This window comes from Melopsittacus undulatus, chromosome 22, assembly GCF_012275295.1.
Source record: "Melopsittacus undulatus isolate bMelUnd1 chromosome 22, bMelUnd1.mat.Z, whole genome shotgun sequence".
NCBI classification, from domain to species: domain Eukaryota; kingdom Metazoa; phylum Chordata; class Aves; order Psittaciformes; family Psittaculidae; genus Melopsittacus; species Melopsittacus undulatus.
Genome location: NC_047548.1, coordinates 803,937 through 820,646, shown reverse-complemented (window position 1 = coordinate 820,646; position 16,710 = coordinate 803,937). Strand labels below are relative to the sequence as shown.

Below are 16,710 nucleotides of genomic sequence, written 5' to 3'. Positions count from 1 at the left end.
AATGGGATGCTTTATGTGCTGCCCCATATGGTTCCCTATATGGTTCTCTATATGTCCCCCCTGCAGCCATCATCCTGCGGAACCTGCACCCCCAGAGCAGCCTGGACTCCATCCTATCAGCCCTGGCCCCATTCGCTGCCCTGTCAGCTGCCAACGTCAGGGTCATCAAGGACAGACAGACCCAGCTCAACAGAGGCTTTGCCTTCGTGCAGCTCAGCACCATCGTGGTGGGTGCTCTGCACCCAAGGGGCTGCTATGGGGGCATGGGGGGGGATAGGGTTCACTATGGTGATGGGGGTATAGAGTACATTGTGGGCTATGGGGGGGGGGTATAGGGTCCATTATGGTGATGGGGAGGGTATAGGCTCCGTTATGGTGATGGAGGGGTATAGGCTCCATTGTGGTCATGGGGGGGGTATAGGGTCCATTGTGGGCATGGGGGGTATAGGGTCTATTATGGTGATGGGGGGTATAGGGTCTGTTATGGTGATGGGGAGGGTATAGGCTTCATTATGGTGATGGGGGGGGGGTATAGGCTCCATTGTGGTCATGGGGGGGGCATAGGGTTCGTTATGGTGATGGGGGAGTATAGGGTCCATTGTGAGCATGGGGGGTATGGGGCCAGTGTGGGCATGGGGAGGGTATAGGGTCCATTATCGTGATGGGGAGGGTATAGGCTCTGTTATGGTGATGGGGGGGGGTATGGGCTCTGTTATGGTCATGGGGGGGTATAGGGTCCATTGTGGGCATGGGGGGAATGGGGGCCAGTGTGGGCATGGGGGGTATAGGGTCCATTATGGTGGTGGGGGGGGGTATAGGCTCTGTTATGGTGGTGGGGATATAGGCTCCATTGTGGTCATAGGGGGGGTATAGGTCCCATTATGGTGATGGGGAGGGCATAGGGTCTATTATGGTGATGAGGGGGGTATAGGGTCTATTATGGTGATAGGGGTATAGGTCCCATTAGGGTGATGGGGGGGTATAGGGTCCATTATGGTGGTGGGGGGGTATAGGGTCTGTTATGGTGATGGGGATATAGGGTCCATTGTGGGCATGGGGGGTATAGGGTCCATTGTGGGAATAGGGGGGGTATGGACTCTGTTATGGTGATGGGGGGGTATAGGGTCCATTGCGGTAATGGGGGGTATAGGGTCTATTATGGTGATGGGGGGGGTATAGGGTCTATTATGTTGATGGGGGGGGTATAGGGTCTATTATGGTGATGGGGGGGGTATAGGGTCTATTGTGGTCATGGGGAGGGTATAGGGTCCATTGTGGGCATAGGGGGGGTATAGGGTCCATTGTGGGCATAGGGGGGGTATAGGGTACATTATGGTGATGGGGGGGGTATAGGCTCTGTTATGGTGATGGGGATATAGGCTCCATTGTGGTCATAGGGGGGGTATAGGTCCCATTATGGTGATGGGGAGGGTATAGGGTCCATTATGGTGATGGGGGGGGTATAGGGTCTATTATGGTGATGGGGGGGTATAGGGTCCGTTATGATGATGGGGGTATAGACTTCATTATGGTGATGGGAGGGTATGGGCTCTGTTACGGTGATGGGGGGGTATAGGGTCCACTGTGGGCATGGCAGGGTATAGGGTACATTGTGGGTATGGGGGGGATAGGGGCCAGTGTGGGCATGGGGGGGGTATAGGGTCCGTTATGGTGATGGGGATATAGGCTCCATTGTGGTCATGGGGAGAGTATAAGGTCTATTGTTGTCATGGGGGGTATAGGGTCCATTATGGTGATGGGGGGGGTATAGGGTCTGTTATGTTGCTGGGGGGGTACATGGCTCCCCCCCCTGTGTTTGTTGCCCCCAGGAGGCCTCCCAGCTGCTGCAGATGCTGCAGGCTCTGCACCCCCCTCTGCACATCGACGGCAAGAGCATCAATGTGGAGTTCGCCAAGGGCTCCAAGCGGTGAGGACACGGCCCCTTTAAGGACACGGCCCCTTTAAGGACATGGCCCCTTTAAGGACATGGCCCCTTAAAGGACACGGCCCCTTTAAGGACACGGCCCCTTTAAGGACATGGCCCCTTTAAGGACATGGCCCCTTAAAGGACACGGCCCCTTTAAGGACATGGCCCCTTAAAGGACACGGCCCCTTTAAGGACATGGCCCCTTTAAGGACACGGCCCCTTTAAGGACACGGCCCCTTTAAGGACATGGCCCCTTTAAGGACATGGCCCCTTAAAGGACACGGCCCCTTTAAGGACATGGCCCCTTAAAGGACACGGCCCCTTTAAGGACATGGCCCCTTTAAGGACATGGCCCCTTTAAGGACACGGAACCTTTAAGGACATGGCCCCTTAAAGGACACGGCCCCTTTAAGGACACGGCCCCTTTAAGGCCATGTCACTGTCAGGCCACGCCCCCTTCAGGCCACGCCCCCCTTTAGCCCCTCCCACCTTAAGGCTTGTTCCCATTAGGCCACACCCCCTTTAGGTGATGCCGACTTAGGCCACGCCCCCTGAAGACCCCTTTAGGGCATCCCCTGCAGGCCACGCCCCCTTTAAGCCCCGCCCCTCATCAGGCCCCGCCTCTTTCAGACCACACCCCCTTTAGCTCCACCCCTCCATAGGTCACACCCCTTCAGGCCACGCCCCTTCATGCCACACCCCATTAAGCTCCACCCCTCTGTCCCCTCCCCTTTAGGCCCCTCCCCTTTAGGCTCCACCCTCCTAAAGCCCTACCCCCTTTAGGCCACGCCCACTTAGTCATTACCCTTCTTAAGCCCCGCCCCCAAGCCCCACCCACCCTCTTTGCATGGACCCCCCCCCAATGGGCCCCCCAAGCCCCACCCTCTGCCCTAAGCCACGCCCACAACCCTTAGGCCACGCCCCCCTTAAGACTCAGCCTATAGAATGTCACTAAGGGTACACCCAAGCCCCGCCCCCTACCCCTTGTCCCCGCCCACAACCCCACCAGAACCCCCACCCACCTCCCTTTAGCCCCGCCCACCGCACTAAACCCCACCCCCCCTTGCCTGGCCCCGCCCCCTGCAGCGAGGCCCCGCCCCTGAGCCGAGGTCATGACCCCGCCCCCAGGGAGGGGCAGGGGGCGGGGCCAGGGGAGGGCCCCCCCCGCGCCAGCGCAGCCTCCGTCGCATCCACGGCCATTGCTGCTGCTCAATGGGCGTTATCACAGGTGGGCGGGGCTTGGGGGCGGGGCTCAGGGAGGGGCGGGGCTTGGGGAGGGGCTTAGCGCAGTGGGTGGGGCTTAGAGGATGGGCGTGGCTTAAAGGAGAGCGTGGCTTGGGGAGGAGGGGGTCTTAGCATGGTGGGCGGGGCTTAGAGGAGGGGCTTAGCGAGGTGGGCGGGGTTAGGGGAGGGGCTTAGCGAGGTGGGCGGGGTTAGGGGAGGGGCTTAGCGAGGTGGGCGGGGTTAGGGGGGGGCTTAGCGAGGTGGGCGGGGCTTAGGGGAGGGGCTTGGCGAGGTGGGCGGGGTTAGGGGAGGGGCTTAGCGAGGTGGGCGGGGTTAGGGGAGGGGCTTAGCGAGGTGGGCGGGGTTAGGGGAGGGGCTTAGCGAGGTGGGCGGGGCTTAGGGGAGGGGCGGGGTTTGGGGGGGGCACACATTGGGGCCCTATGGAGTGGGGTGGGGGGGGGGGGCCGGGTCGTAGGGGAGGGGCTTAGCACGGTGGGATGGGCTATAGGGAGGGGCGGGGCTTAGCGGAGGGGAGGGGCTTAGCGCGGTGGGCGGAGCTTAGGAGAGGGGTGGGGCTTAGCGGGGGCGGGGCTTGGGGAGGGGGAGGGGCTTAGCGCGGTGGGAGGGGCGGGGCTTGAGGGAGGGGCCCACACAATGGGTCCCTATGGAGAAGGGGGGGCGGGGCTTAGGGGAGGGGAGGGGCTTAGCACAGTGGGCGGGGCTGGGGGAGGGTCTTAGCTCGGTGGGCGGGTCTTAGGGGAGGGGAGGGGCGTGCCCTCACTCCCTTATAAGGGACACAGGGTGGGCGTGGCCTCCTCCTGACGTGGCCCCGCCCCCTCCCGCAGGCCGCCCCCGGCTCTGACCCCACGTGGTCCGGGGGGGAGGAGCCTCCCGGCGACTTCAGCGGCTTCTACCAATCAGAGGAGAGCTTCAGTAGCCCCGCCCCCTCCCTCTATGGCTCCGCCTACCTCAAGGGCTCTGCGGCCCCGCCCCCTGGCCCCGCCCACTCTGGCTCCGCCCCTCCCAAGGCTGATGGCCCCGCCCCCGGTGAGTCCCCCCCCCCCCCCCATAGGACCCCATTGTATGGGCCCCCCCCACTTCTCCATAGGACCCCATTGTGTGTCCCCCCCCCCACTTCCCTATAGGGCCCCATTGTGTGTCCCCCCCCCACTTCCCTATAGGGCCCCATTGTGTGTGTGTGTCCCCCACTTCTCCATAGGACCCCATTGTGTGGGTCCCCCCCCACTTCTCCATAGGACCCCATTGTGTGTGGCCCCCCCACTTCTCCATAGGACCCCATTGTGTGTGGCCCCCCCACTTCTCCATAGGGCCCCATTGTGTGGGGCCCCCCCCACTTCTCCATAGGGCCCCATTGTGTGGGGCCCCCCCCACTTCTCCATAGGACCCCATTGTGTGTGTCCCCCCCCCACTTCTCCATAGGACCCCATTGTGTGCCCCCCCCCCACTTCTCCATAGAGCCCCATTGTGTGGCCCCCCCCACTTCTCCATAGGGCCCCATTATGTGGGCCCCCCCCCCCCACTTCCCTATAGGACCCCATTGTGTGCGACCCCGCCCAGTTCTCCATAGGGTCCCATTGTATGGGCCCCCCCCCCACTTCCCCATAGAGCCCCATTGTGTGGCTCCCCCCACTTCTCCATAGGGCCCCATTGTATGGGGCCCCCCCACTAACACATGACCCCCCCAGGTGTGGAGGAGCCCCCAGTGCTGAGCCTGGACCACAGCACAGGGGGGGGCCCCTTCCCCCGCCCCCCCCAAGGGGCCCCCTCCTACCCCCCCCCCACTGCTGAGACCCCCAGTGCCCCCCCCCAGGGGGCCCCCCCACAGGTGTGTATAATGGGGGGGGGGGTTTGGGGGGGTCAGGGGTCATAGTGGGGGTCAATGGTGGGGGGTGTTGGGGTCACTGGGGTAATGGGGGGGGGGTCCCAAATGGGGGGGGTGGTTTGGGTTTGGGGGGGTCAGGGGTCATATTGGGGGTCAATGGGGGGGGTGTTGGGGGGGTCCCCAAATGGGGGGGGGGGGTAGAAGATGGGGGGGGGCAATAATGGGGGTCATGGGGGTCATGGGGGAGGGGTTGGGGGGGGGGTAATTAAAGGTGCATCCCCCCCCCCAGGTATGTATAATGGGGGGGGGGGTGGTTTGGGTTTGGGGGGGGGAGGGGTCATAGTGGGGGTCAATGGGGGGGGGTGTTGGGGTCACTGGGGTAATGTGGGGGGGGGTCCCAAATGGGGGGGGGGTAATAAGAGGGGGGGAAGCCCTAAAATGGGGGGGGGCCATAATGGGGTCATGGGGGTGGTTGGGGTTGGGGGGGGGGGGTAATTAAAGGTGCCCCCCCCCCCCCCCCCCCCCAGGCTTATACAGGGCCCCTGAAGGCTGAGACCCCAACCCCCACCCCCAGCGGACCCCCCCCCCACTGCCCCCCCCCGCTCTGAGCCCTATGGGCAGTACCGTGAGTAATGGGGGGGGTGGGGGGGGGTATAGGGGTTAATGGGGGGCTATAGGGGTTATGGGGGGCCTATAGGGGTTAATGGGGATTGGTCTATAGGGGTTATGGGGGGGGCTATAGGGGCTATGGGGGGGCTATAGGGGTTAATGGGGAATGGTCTATAGGGGTTATGGGGGTGTCTATAGAGTTTAATGGGGAATGGTCTATAGAGTTTAATGGGGAATGGTCTATAGGGGTTATGGGGGTGAACCCCAATATTGCCCCCCATAACCCCTATAGCCCCCCCATAACCCCCCCCCCCCCAGCTGTCCCTGACGTCTCCACCTACCAGTACGATGAGAGCTCCGGGTACTACTATGACCCCCTCACTGGGCTCTACTATGACCCCCACTCCCAGGTGGGGGTTTTGGGGTGCGGGGGGGGGGGGGGGGACACGTGACCCCCCCATGGGGTAGATATGGGGCTGAACACTGCGGGTTTGGGGTGAAAAAGGGGGAGATTGGGGCAGTGAATGGGGGGGTCATTGGAGTGAATGGGGTGTCTATGGGGGGGTCATTGTAGTGAATGGGGGGGTCAATGCAGTGAATGGGGGGGTCTATGGGGGGGTCATTGCAGTGAATGGGGGGGGTCATTGTAGTGTATGGGGGGGTCATTGCAGTGAATGGGGGGTTCAATGCAGTGAATGGGGGGTTCAATGCAGTGAATGCTGGGGTCATTGCAGTGAATGGGGGGTTCAATGCAGTGAATGGGGGGGTCATTGGAGTGAATGGGGGGGGTCATTGGAGTGAATGGGGGGGGTCATTACAGTGAATGGGGGGGTCATTGTAGTGAATGGGGGGGTCATTACAGTGAATGGGGGGGGTCATTGCAGTGAATGGGGGGGTCATTGGAGTGAATGGGGGGGGGTCACTGCAGTGAATGGGGGGGGTCACTGCAGTGAATGGGGGGGTCTATGGGGGGGTCATTGCAGTCAATGGGGGGTCTATGGGGGGTCACTGCAGTCAATGGGGTGTCTATGGGGGGGTCAGTGCAGTCAATGGGTCTCACATTGTTGCCCCCCCCAGTACTACTACGACGCCGGCTCTGGGCAGTACCTATACTGGGATGGGGAGCGCAGAACCTACCTGGCTGCCCCCCCCTCTGAGCCCCCCCCCCGGCCCCCCCGGGGGGCACAAGGAGCACAAGGACAAGAAGGAGAAGCACAAGAACAAGACGGCTCAGCAGGTAGCACCCAAGGGAGATACAGCCTAAATACTGCACCTATGGGTGCTGCATCCTATACACTGCACCTATGGGAGATACTGACCCCCCAACCTATGGGTGATACTGACCCACCCCCCACTGCACCCATGGGTGATACATCCTATACACACTGCACCCATGGGTGATACTGCACCCCCCCCCCACCCACCTATGGGTGATACCGACCCCACCCCCCCACCCATGGGTGCTACTGCACCCCACACACTGCACCCATGGGCGCTACATCCTATACACTGCACCTATGGGTGATACTGACACCCCCCCACCCCCACCTATGGGTGCTGCATCCTATACACACTGCACCCATGGGTGCTGCTGACCCCCCCCCCACCCATGGGTGATACTGACCCCCCCCCCCCACCTATGGGTGCTGCCCCCCCCACCTATGGGTGCTACTGCATTCCATACACACTGCACCCATGGGTGCTGCTGCCCCCCCCCACCCACTGCACCCATGGGTGCTGCACCCCACACCAATGGGTGCTCCCGCCCCCCCCAATGCACCCATGGGTGCTGCCCCCACCCCCACTGCACCCATGGGGGCGCTCAGCATCCTCATCATGGGGCATCCCCCCCCCCCCCGTGTGGGTGTCAATGGGACATGGGGGTCACCACAGAGAGCAATAGCACCCATGGGTGCCCAATGACACCTATGGGTCCTCATCCCCCCCAGTAGCACCCATGGGTGCCCAATGACACCTATGGGTCCCCATCCCCCCCATAGCACCCATGGGTGCCCAATGACACCTATGGGTCCTCATCCCCCCCAGTAGCACCCATGGGTGCCGCATGACCCCCATAGCACCCATGGGTGCCCCCTAACCCCCATGGGTCCTCATCCACCCCAATAGCCCCCATGGGTGCCCCATGACCCCCATGGGTCCCCAACTCCACCAATAGCACCCATGGGTGCCCAATGACCCCTATGGGTCCCCATCCCCCTCAATAGCACCCATGGGTGCTCAATGATCCCCATGGGTCCCCATCCACCCCAATAGCACCCATGGGTGCCCAACTCCACCAATAGCACCCATGGGTGCCCATCCCCCCCCAATAGCCCCCATGGGTGCCCAATGACCCCTATGGGTCCTCATCCACCCCAATAGCACCCATGGGTCCCCAACTCCACCAATAGCACCTATGGGTGCCCTGTGACCCCTATGGGTCCGCATCCCCCCCAGTAGCACCCATGGGTGCCCCGTGACCCCCATAGCACCCATGGGTGCCCAATGACCCCTATGGGTCCTCATCCACCCCAATAGCACCCATGGGTGCCCAATGACCCCTATGGGTCCCCACCCCCCCCATAGCACCCATGGATCCCCAACTCCACCAATAGCACCCAGAGGTGCCCCATGACCTCTATGGGTCCTCATCCACGCCAATAGCACCCATGGGTCCCCACCCCCCCAATAGCACCCATGGGTCCTCATGCATCCCCATAGCACCCATGGGTTCCCAATGACCCTTATGGGTCCCCATCCACCAACATAGCACCCATGGGTGCCCCATGACCCCTATGGGTCCTCATCCCCCCCAGTAGCACCCATGGGTCCCCAACTCCACCAATAGCACCCATAGGTGCCCTGTGACCCCCATAGCCCCCATGGGTGCCCAATGACCCCTATGGGTTCTCACCCACCCCAATAGCACCCATGGGTGCCAACCCCCTTCAGTAGCACCCATGGGTCCCTAACTTCACCAATAGAACCCATGGGTCCCCATCCCCCCCAGTAGCCCCCATGGGTGCCCAATGACCCCCATGGGTCCCCATGTCACCCCTGGGCCCCCCCAGATCGCCAAGGACATGGAGCGCTGGGCTCGCAGCCTCAACAAGCAGCGTGAGAGCCGCAGCTCGGGGCCCCCCCCCCCCCCCCGCGAGGACGAGAGGAGGGAGGCGGCAGCTGCCGACGCCGGGTACGCCATACTGGAGAAGAAGGTGACGTATAGGGCCTATAGGGTATATAGGGTATATGGGGTCTATGGGGCTATAGGGGATATGGGGGGTATGGGGTCTGTGGGGCCTATGGGGGCTATGGGGGCTATGGGGCTTATGGGGTTCTATGGGGGTATGGGGGGTATAGGGTCTATGGGGGGTATGGGGCACTATGGGGCTATGGGGTCAATGGGGGTCTATGGGGGGTATGGGGGCTATGGGGGTATGGGGGGTATGGGGTCTATGGGGCTCTATGGGGTCTGTGGGGGTATGGGGGGTATGGGGTATGGGGGGTATGGGGGTATGGGGTCTATGGGGCTCTATGGGGTCTGTGGGGGTATGGGGGTTATGGGGGGTATGGGGCTTATGGGGTCTATGGGGCTCTATGGGGTCTGTGGGGGTATGGGGGTTATGGGGTCTATGGGGCTTATGGGGGTCTATGGGGGTATGGGGTCTATGGGGGTATGGGGGGTATGGGGTGCCCCTGACCTCTGACCCCTGACCCCCCCAGGGTGCTCTGGCCGAGCGGCAGCACCCACCCATTGAGCTGCCCAAGCTGGCGAGTGAGGAGAGGATGGTGAGACCCCCCCCATGGGTGACCTTTGACCCCCATTGATCACCCATTGATCCCCATTGATCTCCCCATTGACCCCCATTGACCCCCATTGACCCCCATTGATTTCCCCATTGATCCCCATTGCCCCCCATTGACCCCAAATTGATCCCCATTGATCCCCATTGACCCCCATTGATCCCTATTGATCCTCATTGACCCCCATTGATTTCCCCATTGACCCCCATTGACCCCCATTGACCCCTCATTGACCCCTTGCCCCCCCCAGAGCCCCCCCCGCGGGCTGGTCGCCGCCTACAGCGGGGAGAGCGAGAGCGAGGAGGAGGCGGAGCGAGGGGCGGGGCCGGGGGCGGGGCCGGGGGCGGGGCCAGCGCCAGAGCCGCTCACTGATTGGCTGAAGCTCGCGTGCCTGCTCTGCCGCCGCCAATTCCCGAGCCGGGAGGCGCTGCTACGTCATCAGCAGCTGTCCGGGCTGCACAAGGTGGGGGAGGGACCATTGGGGGGGGGGGGGTGATGGGAGGGACCATTGGGGATTGGGGGGGGGACACGTTTGTATTGGGGCCCATTGATGTCTATGGGGAGAGCTGGGGGGGGGGAGACCCCATTGTGTCCAATGGGGAGCCTTTAATATGGGAGGAACCATTCGTGATGGGGGGGGGGACACGTTTTTATTGGGGCCCATTGGTGTCTATGGGGAGGTCTGGGGGGGGAGACCCCATTGTGTCCATTGGGACCCCATTGTGTCCAATGGGGAGCCTTTAATATGGGAGGGACCATTGGGGATGGGGGGGGGGGGACACGTTTGTGTTGGGGCCTATTGGTGTCTATGGGGGAGACCTGGGGGGGGCATTGGGGAGCCTTTATATGGGAGGGACCATTCGTGATGGGGGGGGACCCATTTGTGTCTATGGGGAGGTCTGGGGGGAGGACCCCATTGTGTTCATTGGGGACCCCATTGTGTGGGAGGGACCATTCATGGGGGGGGAGACCCTATTGTGTCCATTGGGGACCCCATTGTGTCCAATAGGGAGCCTTTATATGGGAGGGACCATTGGTGATGGGGGGGGGGGGAGGGACCATTGGGGATGGGGGGAGGGGACACGTTTGTATTGGGGCCCATTGGTGTCTATGGGGAGGTTTGTGGGGCGCATTGATAGAGGGGGGGACCCCATTGATAGAGGGGAGACCCCATTGTGTCCATTGGGACCCCATTGTGTGGGAGGGACCATTCATGGGGGGGGGGGGGGAGAGACCCCATTGTGTCCAATGGGGAGCCCTTTATATGGGAGGAACCATTCGTGATGGGGGGGGGGAGACCCATTTGTATTGGGGCCCATTGGTGTCTATGGGGAGACCTGGGGGGGGAGAGCTTTAATATAGGGGGGGGACCCCATGGTGTCTATTGGGGACCCCATTGTGTCTATAGGGGTGCCCTTTATAGGGGAGAGACCATTCATGATGGGGGGGGGGGAGACCCCATTATATCCAATGGGGCCCCCCTTGTGTCCATTGCTGGCTGCTCTCTATGGGGTCCTGGGGCTCCCCCCATGTTATTGGGGTCCCCAATGGGGGTTTTTGGGGTGTCCCCCCCCATTAACAGTGTCCATTGACCCCATAGCAAAACCTGGAGCTGCAGAGACGGAATCAGCCCCCCCCCGAAGGGATGGAGAGGAGCGAGATGGAGGTGGGGGGGGGCACCCATGGGTGCTATGGGGGTACCTATGGGTGCTATGGGGTTACCTATGGGTGCTATGGGGGTACCTATGGGTGCTATGGGGGCACCCATGGGTGCTATGGAGTTACCTATGGGTGCTATGGGGGGTACCTATGGGTGCTATGGGGTTACCTATGGGTGCTATGGGGTTACCTATGGGTGCTACCTATGGGTGCTATGGGGTTACCTATGGGTGCTACCTATGGGTGCTATGGGGGTACCTATGGGTGCTATGGGGTTACCTATGGGTGCTATGGGGGCACCCATGGGTGCTATGGAGTTACCTATGGGTGCTATGGGGGGTACCTATGGGTGCTATGGGGTTACCTATGGGTGCTATGGGGTTACCTATGGGTGCTACCTATGGGTGCTATGGGGGTACCTATGGGTGCTATGGGGTTACCTATGGGTGCTATGGGGGTACCTATGGGTGCTATGGGGGTTACCTATGGGTGCTATGGGGGGGTACCTATGGGTGCTATGGGGGTTACCTATGGGTGCTATGGGGGTTACCTATGGGGGCTATGGGGTTACCTATGGGTGCTATGGGGTTACCTGTGGGTGCTATGGGGGTACCTATGGTTGCTATGGGGTTACCTATGGGTGCTATGGGGGTACCTATGGGTGCTATGGGGGGTACCTATGGGTGCTATGGGGGTACCTATGGTTGCTATGGGGGTTACCTATGGGTGCTATGGGGGTACCTATGGGTGCTATGGGGGTATCTATGGGTGCTATGGGGGTACCTATGGGTGCTATGGGGGGTACCTATGGGTGCTATGGGGGTACCTATGGGGTACCTATGGGTGCTATGGGGTTACCTATGGGGGTTATCTATGGGGGCTATGGGGGTTACCTATGGGTGCTATGGGGGTACCTATGGGTGCTATGGGGTTACCTATGGGGGTTATCTATGGGGGCTATGGGGGTTACCTATGGGTGCTATGGGGGTTACCTATGGGTGCTATGGGGGTTACCTATGGGTGCTATGGGGGTACCTATGGGTGCTATGGGGGTTACCTATGGGTGCTATGGGGTTACCTATGGGTGCTATGGGGGTACCTATGGGTGCTATGGGGTTACCTATGGGTGCTATGGGGGCACCCATGGGTGCTATGGAGTTACCTATGGGTGCTATGGGGGGTACCTATGGGTGCTATGGGGTTACCTATGGGTGCTATGGGGTTACCTATGGGTGCTACCTATGGGTGCTATGGGGGTACCTATGGGTGCTATGGGGTTACCTATGGGTGCTATGGGGGTACCTATGGGTGCTATGGGGGTTACCTATGGGTGCTATGGGGGGTACCTATGGGTGCTATGGGGGTTACCTATGGGTGCTATGGGGGTTACCTATGGGGGCTATGGGGTTACCTATGGGTGCTATGGGGTTACCTGTGGGTGCTATGGGGGTACCTATGGTTGCTATGGGGGTTACCTATGGGTGCTATGGGGGTATCTATGGGTGCTATGGGGGTACCTATGGGTGCTATGGGGGGTACCTATGGGTGCTATGGGGGTACCTATGGGGGGTACCTATGGGTGCTATGGGGTTACCTATGGGGGTTATCTATGGGGGCTATGGGGGTTACCTATGGGTGCTATGGGGGTACCTATGGGTGCTATGGGGGGTTACCTATGGGTGCTATGGGGTTACCTATGGGTGCTATGGGGGTTACCTGTGGGTGCTATGGGGTTAGCTATGGGTGCTATGGGGTTACCTATGGGTGCTATGGGGGGTTACCTATGGGTGCTATGGGGTTACCTATGGGTGCTATGGGGGTTACCTGTGGGTGCTATGGGGTTAGCTATGGGTGCTATGGGGTTACCTATGGGTGCTATGGGGGGTTACCTATGGGTGCTATGGGGGTACCTATGGGTGCTATGGGGGGTTACCTATGGGTGCTATGCGGTTACCTATGGGTGCTATGGGGGTTACCTATGGGTGCTATGGGGGTACCTATGGGTGCTATGGGGGTTACCTATGGGTGCTATGGGGTTACCTATGGGTGCTATGGGGGTACCTATGGGTGCTATGGGGTTACCTATGGGGGTACCTATGGGTGCTATGGGGTTACCTATGGGTGCTATGGGGGCACCCATGGGTGCTATGGAGTTACCTATGGGTGCTATGGGGGGTACCTATGGGTGCTATGGGGTTACCTATGGGTGCTATGGGGGTACCTATGGGTGCTATGGGGTTACCTATGGGTGCTATGGGGGTACCTATGGGTGCTATGGGGGGTTACCTATGGGTGCTATGCGGTTACCTATGGGTGCTATGGGGGTTACCTATGGGTGCTATGGGGGTACCTATGGGTGCTATGGGGGTTACCTATGGGTGCTATGGGGTTACGTATGGGTGCTATGGGGGTACCTATGGGTGCTATGGGGTTACCTATGGGGGTACCTATGGGTGCTATGGGGTTACCTATGGGTGCTATGGGGGTTACCTATGGGTGCTATGGAGTTACCTATGGGTGCTATGGGGGGTACCTATGGGTGCTATGGGGTTACCTATGGGTGCTATGGGGGTACCTATGGGTGCTATGGGGTTACCTATGGGTGCTATGGGGGTACCTATGGGTGCTATGGGGGTTACCTATGGGTGCTATGGGGGGTACCTATGGGTGCTATGGGGGTACCTATGGGTGCTATGGGGGTTACCTATGGGGGCTATGGGGTTACCTATGGGTGCTATGGGGTTACCTGTGGGTGCTATGGGGGTACCTATGGTTGCTATGGGGGTTACCTATGGGTGCTATGGGGGTATCTATGGGTGCTATGGGGGTACCTATGGGTGCTATGGGGGGTACCTATGGGTGCTATGGGGGTACCTATGGGGGTACCTATGGGTGCTATGGGGTTACCTATGGGGGTTATCTATGGGGGCTATGGGGGTTACCTATGGGTGCTATGGGGGTACCTATGGGTGCTATGGGGGTTACCTATGGGTGCTATGGGGTTACCTATGGGTGCTATGGGGGTTACCTGTGGGTGCTATGGGGTTAGCTATGGGTGCTATGGGGTTACCTATGGGTGCTATGGGGGGTTACCTATGGGTGCTATGGGGTTACCTATGGGTGCTATGGGGGTTACCTGTGGGTGCTATGGGGTTAGCTATGGGTGCTATGGGGTTACCTATGGGTGCTATGGGGGGTTACCTATGGGTGCTATGGGGGTACCTATGGGTGCTATGGGGGGTTACCTATGGGTGCTATGCGGTTACCTATGGGTGCTATGGGGGTTACCTATGGGTGCTATGGGGGTACCTATGGGTGCTATGGGGGTTACCTATGGGTGCTATGGGGTTACCTATGGGTGCTATGGGGGTACCTATGGGTGCTATGGGGTTACCTATGGGGGTACCTATGGGTGCTATGGGGTTACCTATGGGTGCTATGGGGGCACCCATGGGTGCTATGGAGTTACCTATGGGTGCTATGGGGGTACCTATGGGTGCTATGGGGTTACCTATGGGTGCTATGGGGGTACCTATGGGTGCTATGGGGTTACCTATGGGTGCTATGGGGGTACCTATGGGTGCTATGGGGGTTACCTATGGGTGCTATGGGGGTACCTATGGGTGCTATGGGGGGTTACCTGTGGGTGCTATGGGGTTACCTATGGGTGCTATGGGGGTTACCTATGGGTGCTATGGGGGTACCTATGGGTGCTATGGGGGGTACCTATGGGGGCTATGGGGGTTACCTATGGGTGCTATGGGGGTTACCTATGGGTGCTATGGGGTTACCTATGGGGGCTATGGGGTTACCTATGGGTGCTATGGGGGGTTACCTATGGGTGCTATGGGGGTTACCTATGGGTGCTATGGGGTTACCTATGGGTGCTATGGGGTTACCTATGGGTGCTATGGGGTTACTATGGGTGCTGCTGACACCCATGGGTGCCCCCCCCATAGATGAAGTATAGGGACCGAGCTGCCGAGCGCCGTGAGAAGCAGCTGGGCCCTGACCCCCAAGAACCCAAACGGCGCAAGTTTGGGGGACCCCCTCCCCCCTCTGGGTGAGCAGCCATTGACCCACATAACTGAGGGAGTCCCATTGCGGGTGCTATGGGGCACGGGCGCTATGGGGCACAGGGTGTGGGTGCTATGGGGTGATGGGACCCCAATGTGGGTGCTGTGGGATGGGGGTCTCAGTGTGGGTGCTATGGGGTGGGGGTCTTAATGTGGGTGCTATGGGGTGGGGGTCCCAGTAAGGGTGCTGTGGGGTGGTGGTCCCAATGTGGGTGCTATGGGGTGATGGGACCCCAGTGTGGGTGCTATGGGGTGGGGGTCCCAATGTGGGTGCTATGAGGTGATGGGGTCCCTATGTGGGTGCTATGGGATGCAGGTCCTCAGTGTGAGTGCTATGGGGTGGGGGCGTCCCCAGTGTGGGAGCTATGGGATGTGGGTCCCCATTGCGGGTGCTGTGGGGTGGGGGTCCCCATGTGTGTCTATGGGGCAGGGTTGCTATGGGCCATGGTCGCTATGGGTCACAGGTTCTATGGGGCACAGGCTCTATGGGGCACAGGTTCTATGGGGCACAGGCTCTATGGGGCACAGGTTCTATATGGCACAGGCTCTATGGGGCACAGGTTCTATGGGGCACAGGCTCTATGGGGCACAGGCTCTATGGGGCACAGGTTCTATGGGGCACAGGCTCTATGGGGCACAGGTTCTATGGGGCACAGGCTCTATGGGGCACAGGTTCTATGGGGCACAGGCTCTATGGGGCACAGGTTCTATGGGGCACAGGCTCTATGGGGCACAGGCTCTATGGGGCACAGGCTCTATGGGGCAGGGTCTCTGTGGGTCCCTGTGTTCTCTATGGGTCTCTCCCATTGGTCCGCAGGGAGGGGGAGGGGCCTGACCCCCCCCTCGGCTGTCGGATGCTTCAGGCAATGGGATGGAAGGAGGGGAGTGGTCTCGGCCGGAGGCGACCCGAGGTGACCCTGGGGTCAGGGGGTCATGGGGGGTCATGGGGGGGGTCATGGGGTGGATGTCATGGCGTAGATGGGGGGTCATGTGACAACATGGGGGGAGGTCATGGGGTGGATATGGGGACATGGGGTCATGTGACGACATGGGGAGGTCATGGGGTGGGTGTGGGGTCATGTGATGACATGGGGTGGGCATCATGGGGTGGATGTGGGGTCATGAGGTCATGTGACTACATGGGGGGGAGGTCATGGGATGGACATGGGGTCATGTGATGACACGGGGTGGACATCATGGGGTGGATATCGGGTCATGTGGTCATGTGACATCATGGGGGGCAGGTCATGGGGTGGATGTTGGGTCACGTGACACCATGGGGGGGGGGGTCTCATAGGGTGACACGAGGACATGGGGGAGGGGCCATTGATGCCTCATGCGATCACGTGGTGGGGGTGGGGTGACCCTGCGTGACCCCACATGACCCCACATGACCTCTTCCCCCCCTCCCCCCGCAGGCTCCGCCCAGGCCCCGCCCCGGAGGGATGACGAGATTCAGCGAAGGACCCTGAGCCCCTCCCCCCTCTGAGGCCCCGCCCCATCACGTGACCCCTCCCATTGACCCCGCCCCCTCCCTAGGCCACGCCCCCTTCCCTTGGCTCCGCCCC

General features: G+C 60.7%; 1 protein-coding gene across 1 annotated transcript in view; it reads left to right on the top strand.

The window, feature by feature from the left end:
- RBM10 (RNA binding motif protein 10) overlaps window positions 1-16,710 on the top strand; it is a 29,449-nt gene extending 12,739 nt beyond the window's left edge. Inside the window, 16 exon segments of the mRNA XM_034071866.1 lie at window positions 67-227; window positions 1,830-1,927; window positions 3,014-3,155; window positions 3,997-4,198; window positions 4,858-5,001; window positions 5,569-5,619; window positions 5,922-6,013; window positions 6,681-6,772; window positions 6,774-6,840; window positions 8,675-8,818; window positions 9,327-9,392; window positions 9,658-9,870; window positions 11,008-11,073; window positions 15,026-15,129; window positions 15,960-16,053; window positions 16,561-16,710. Coding sequence (XP_033927757.1) covers window positions 67-227; window positions 1,830-1,927; window positions 3,014-3,155; window positions 3,997-4,198; window positions 4,858-5,001; window positions 5,569-5,619; window positions 5,922-6,013; window positions 6,681-6,772; window positions 6,774-6,840; window positions 8,675-8,818; window positions 9,327-9,392; window positions 9,658-9,870; window positions 11,008-11,073; window positions 15,026-15,129; window positions 15,960-16,053; window positions 16,561-16,614 — 1,790 coding nt within the window. The 3' untranslated portion in view covers window positions 16,615-16,710.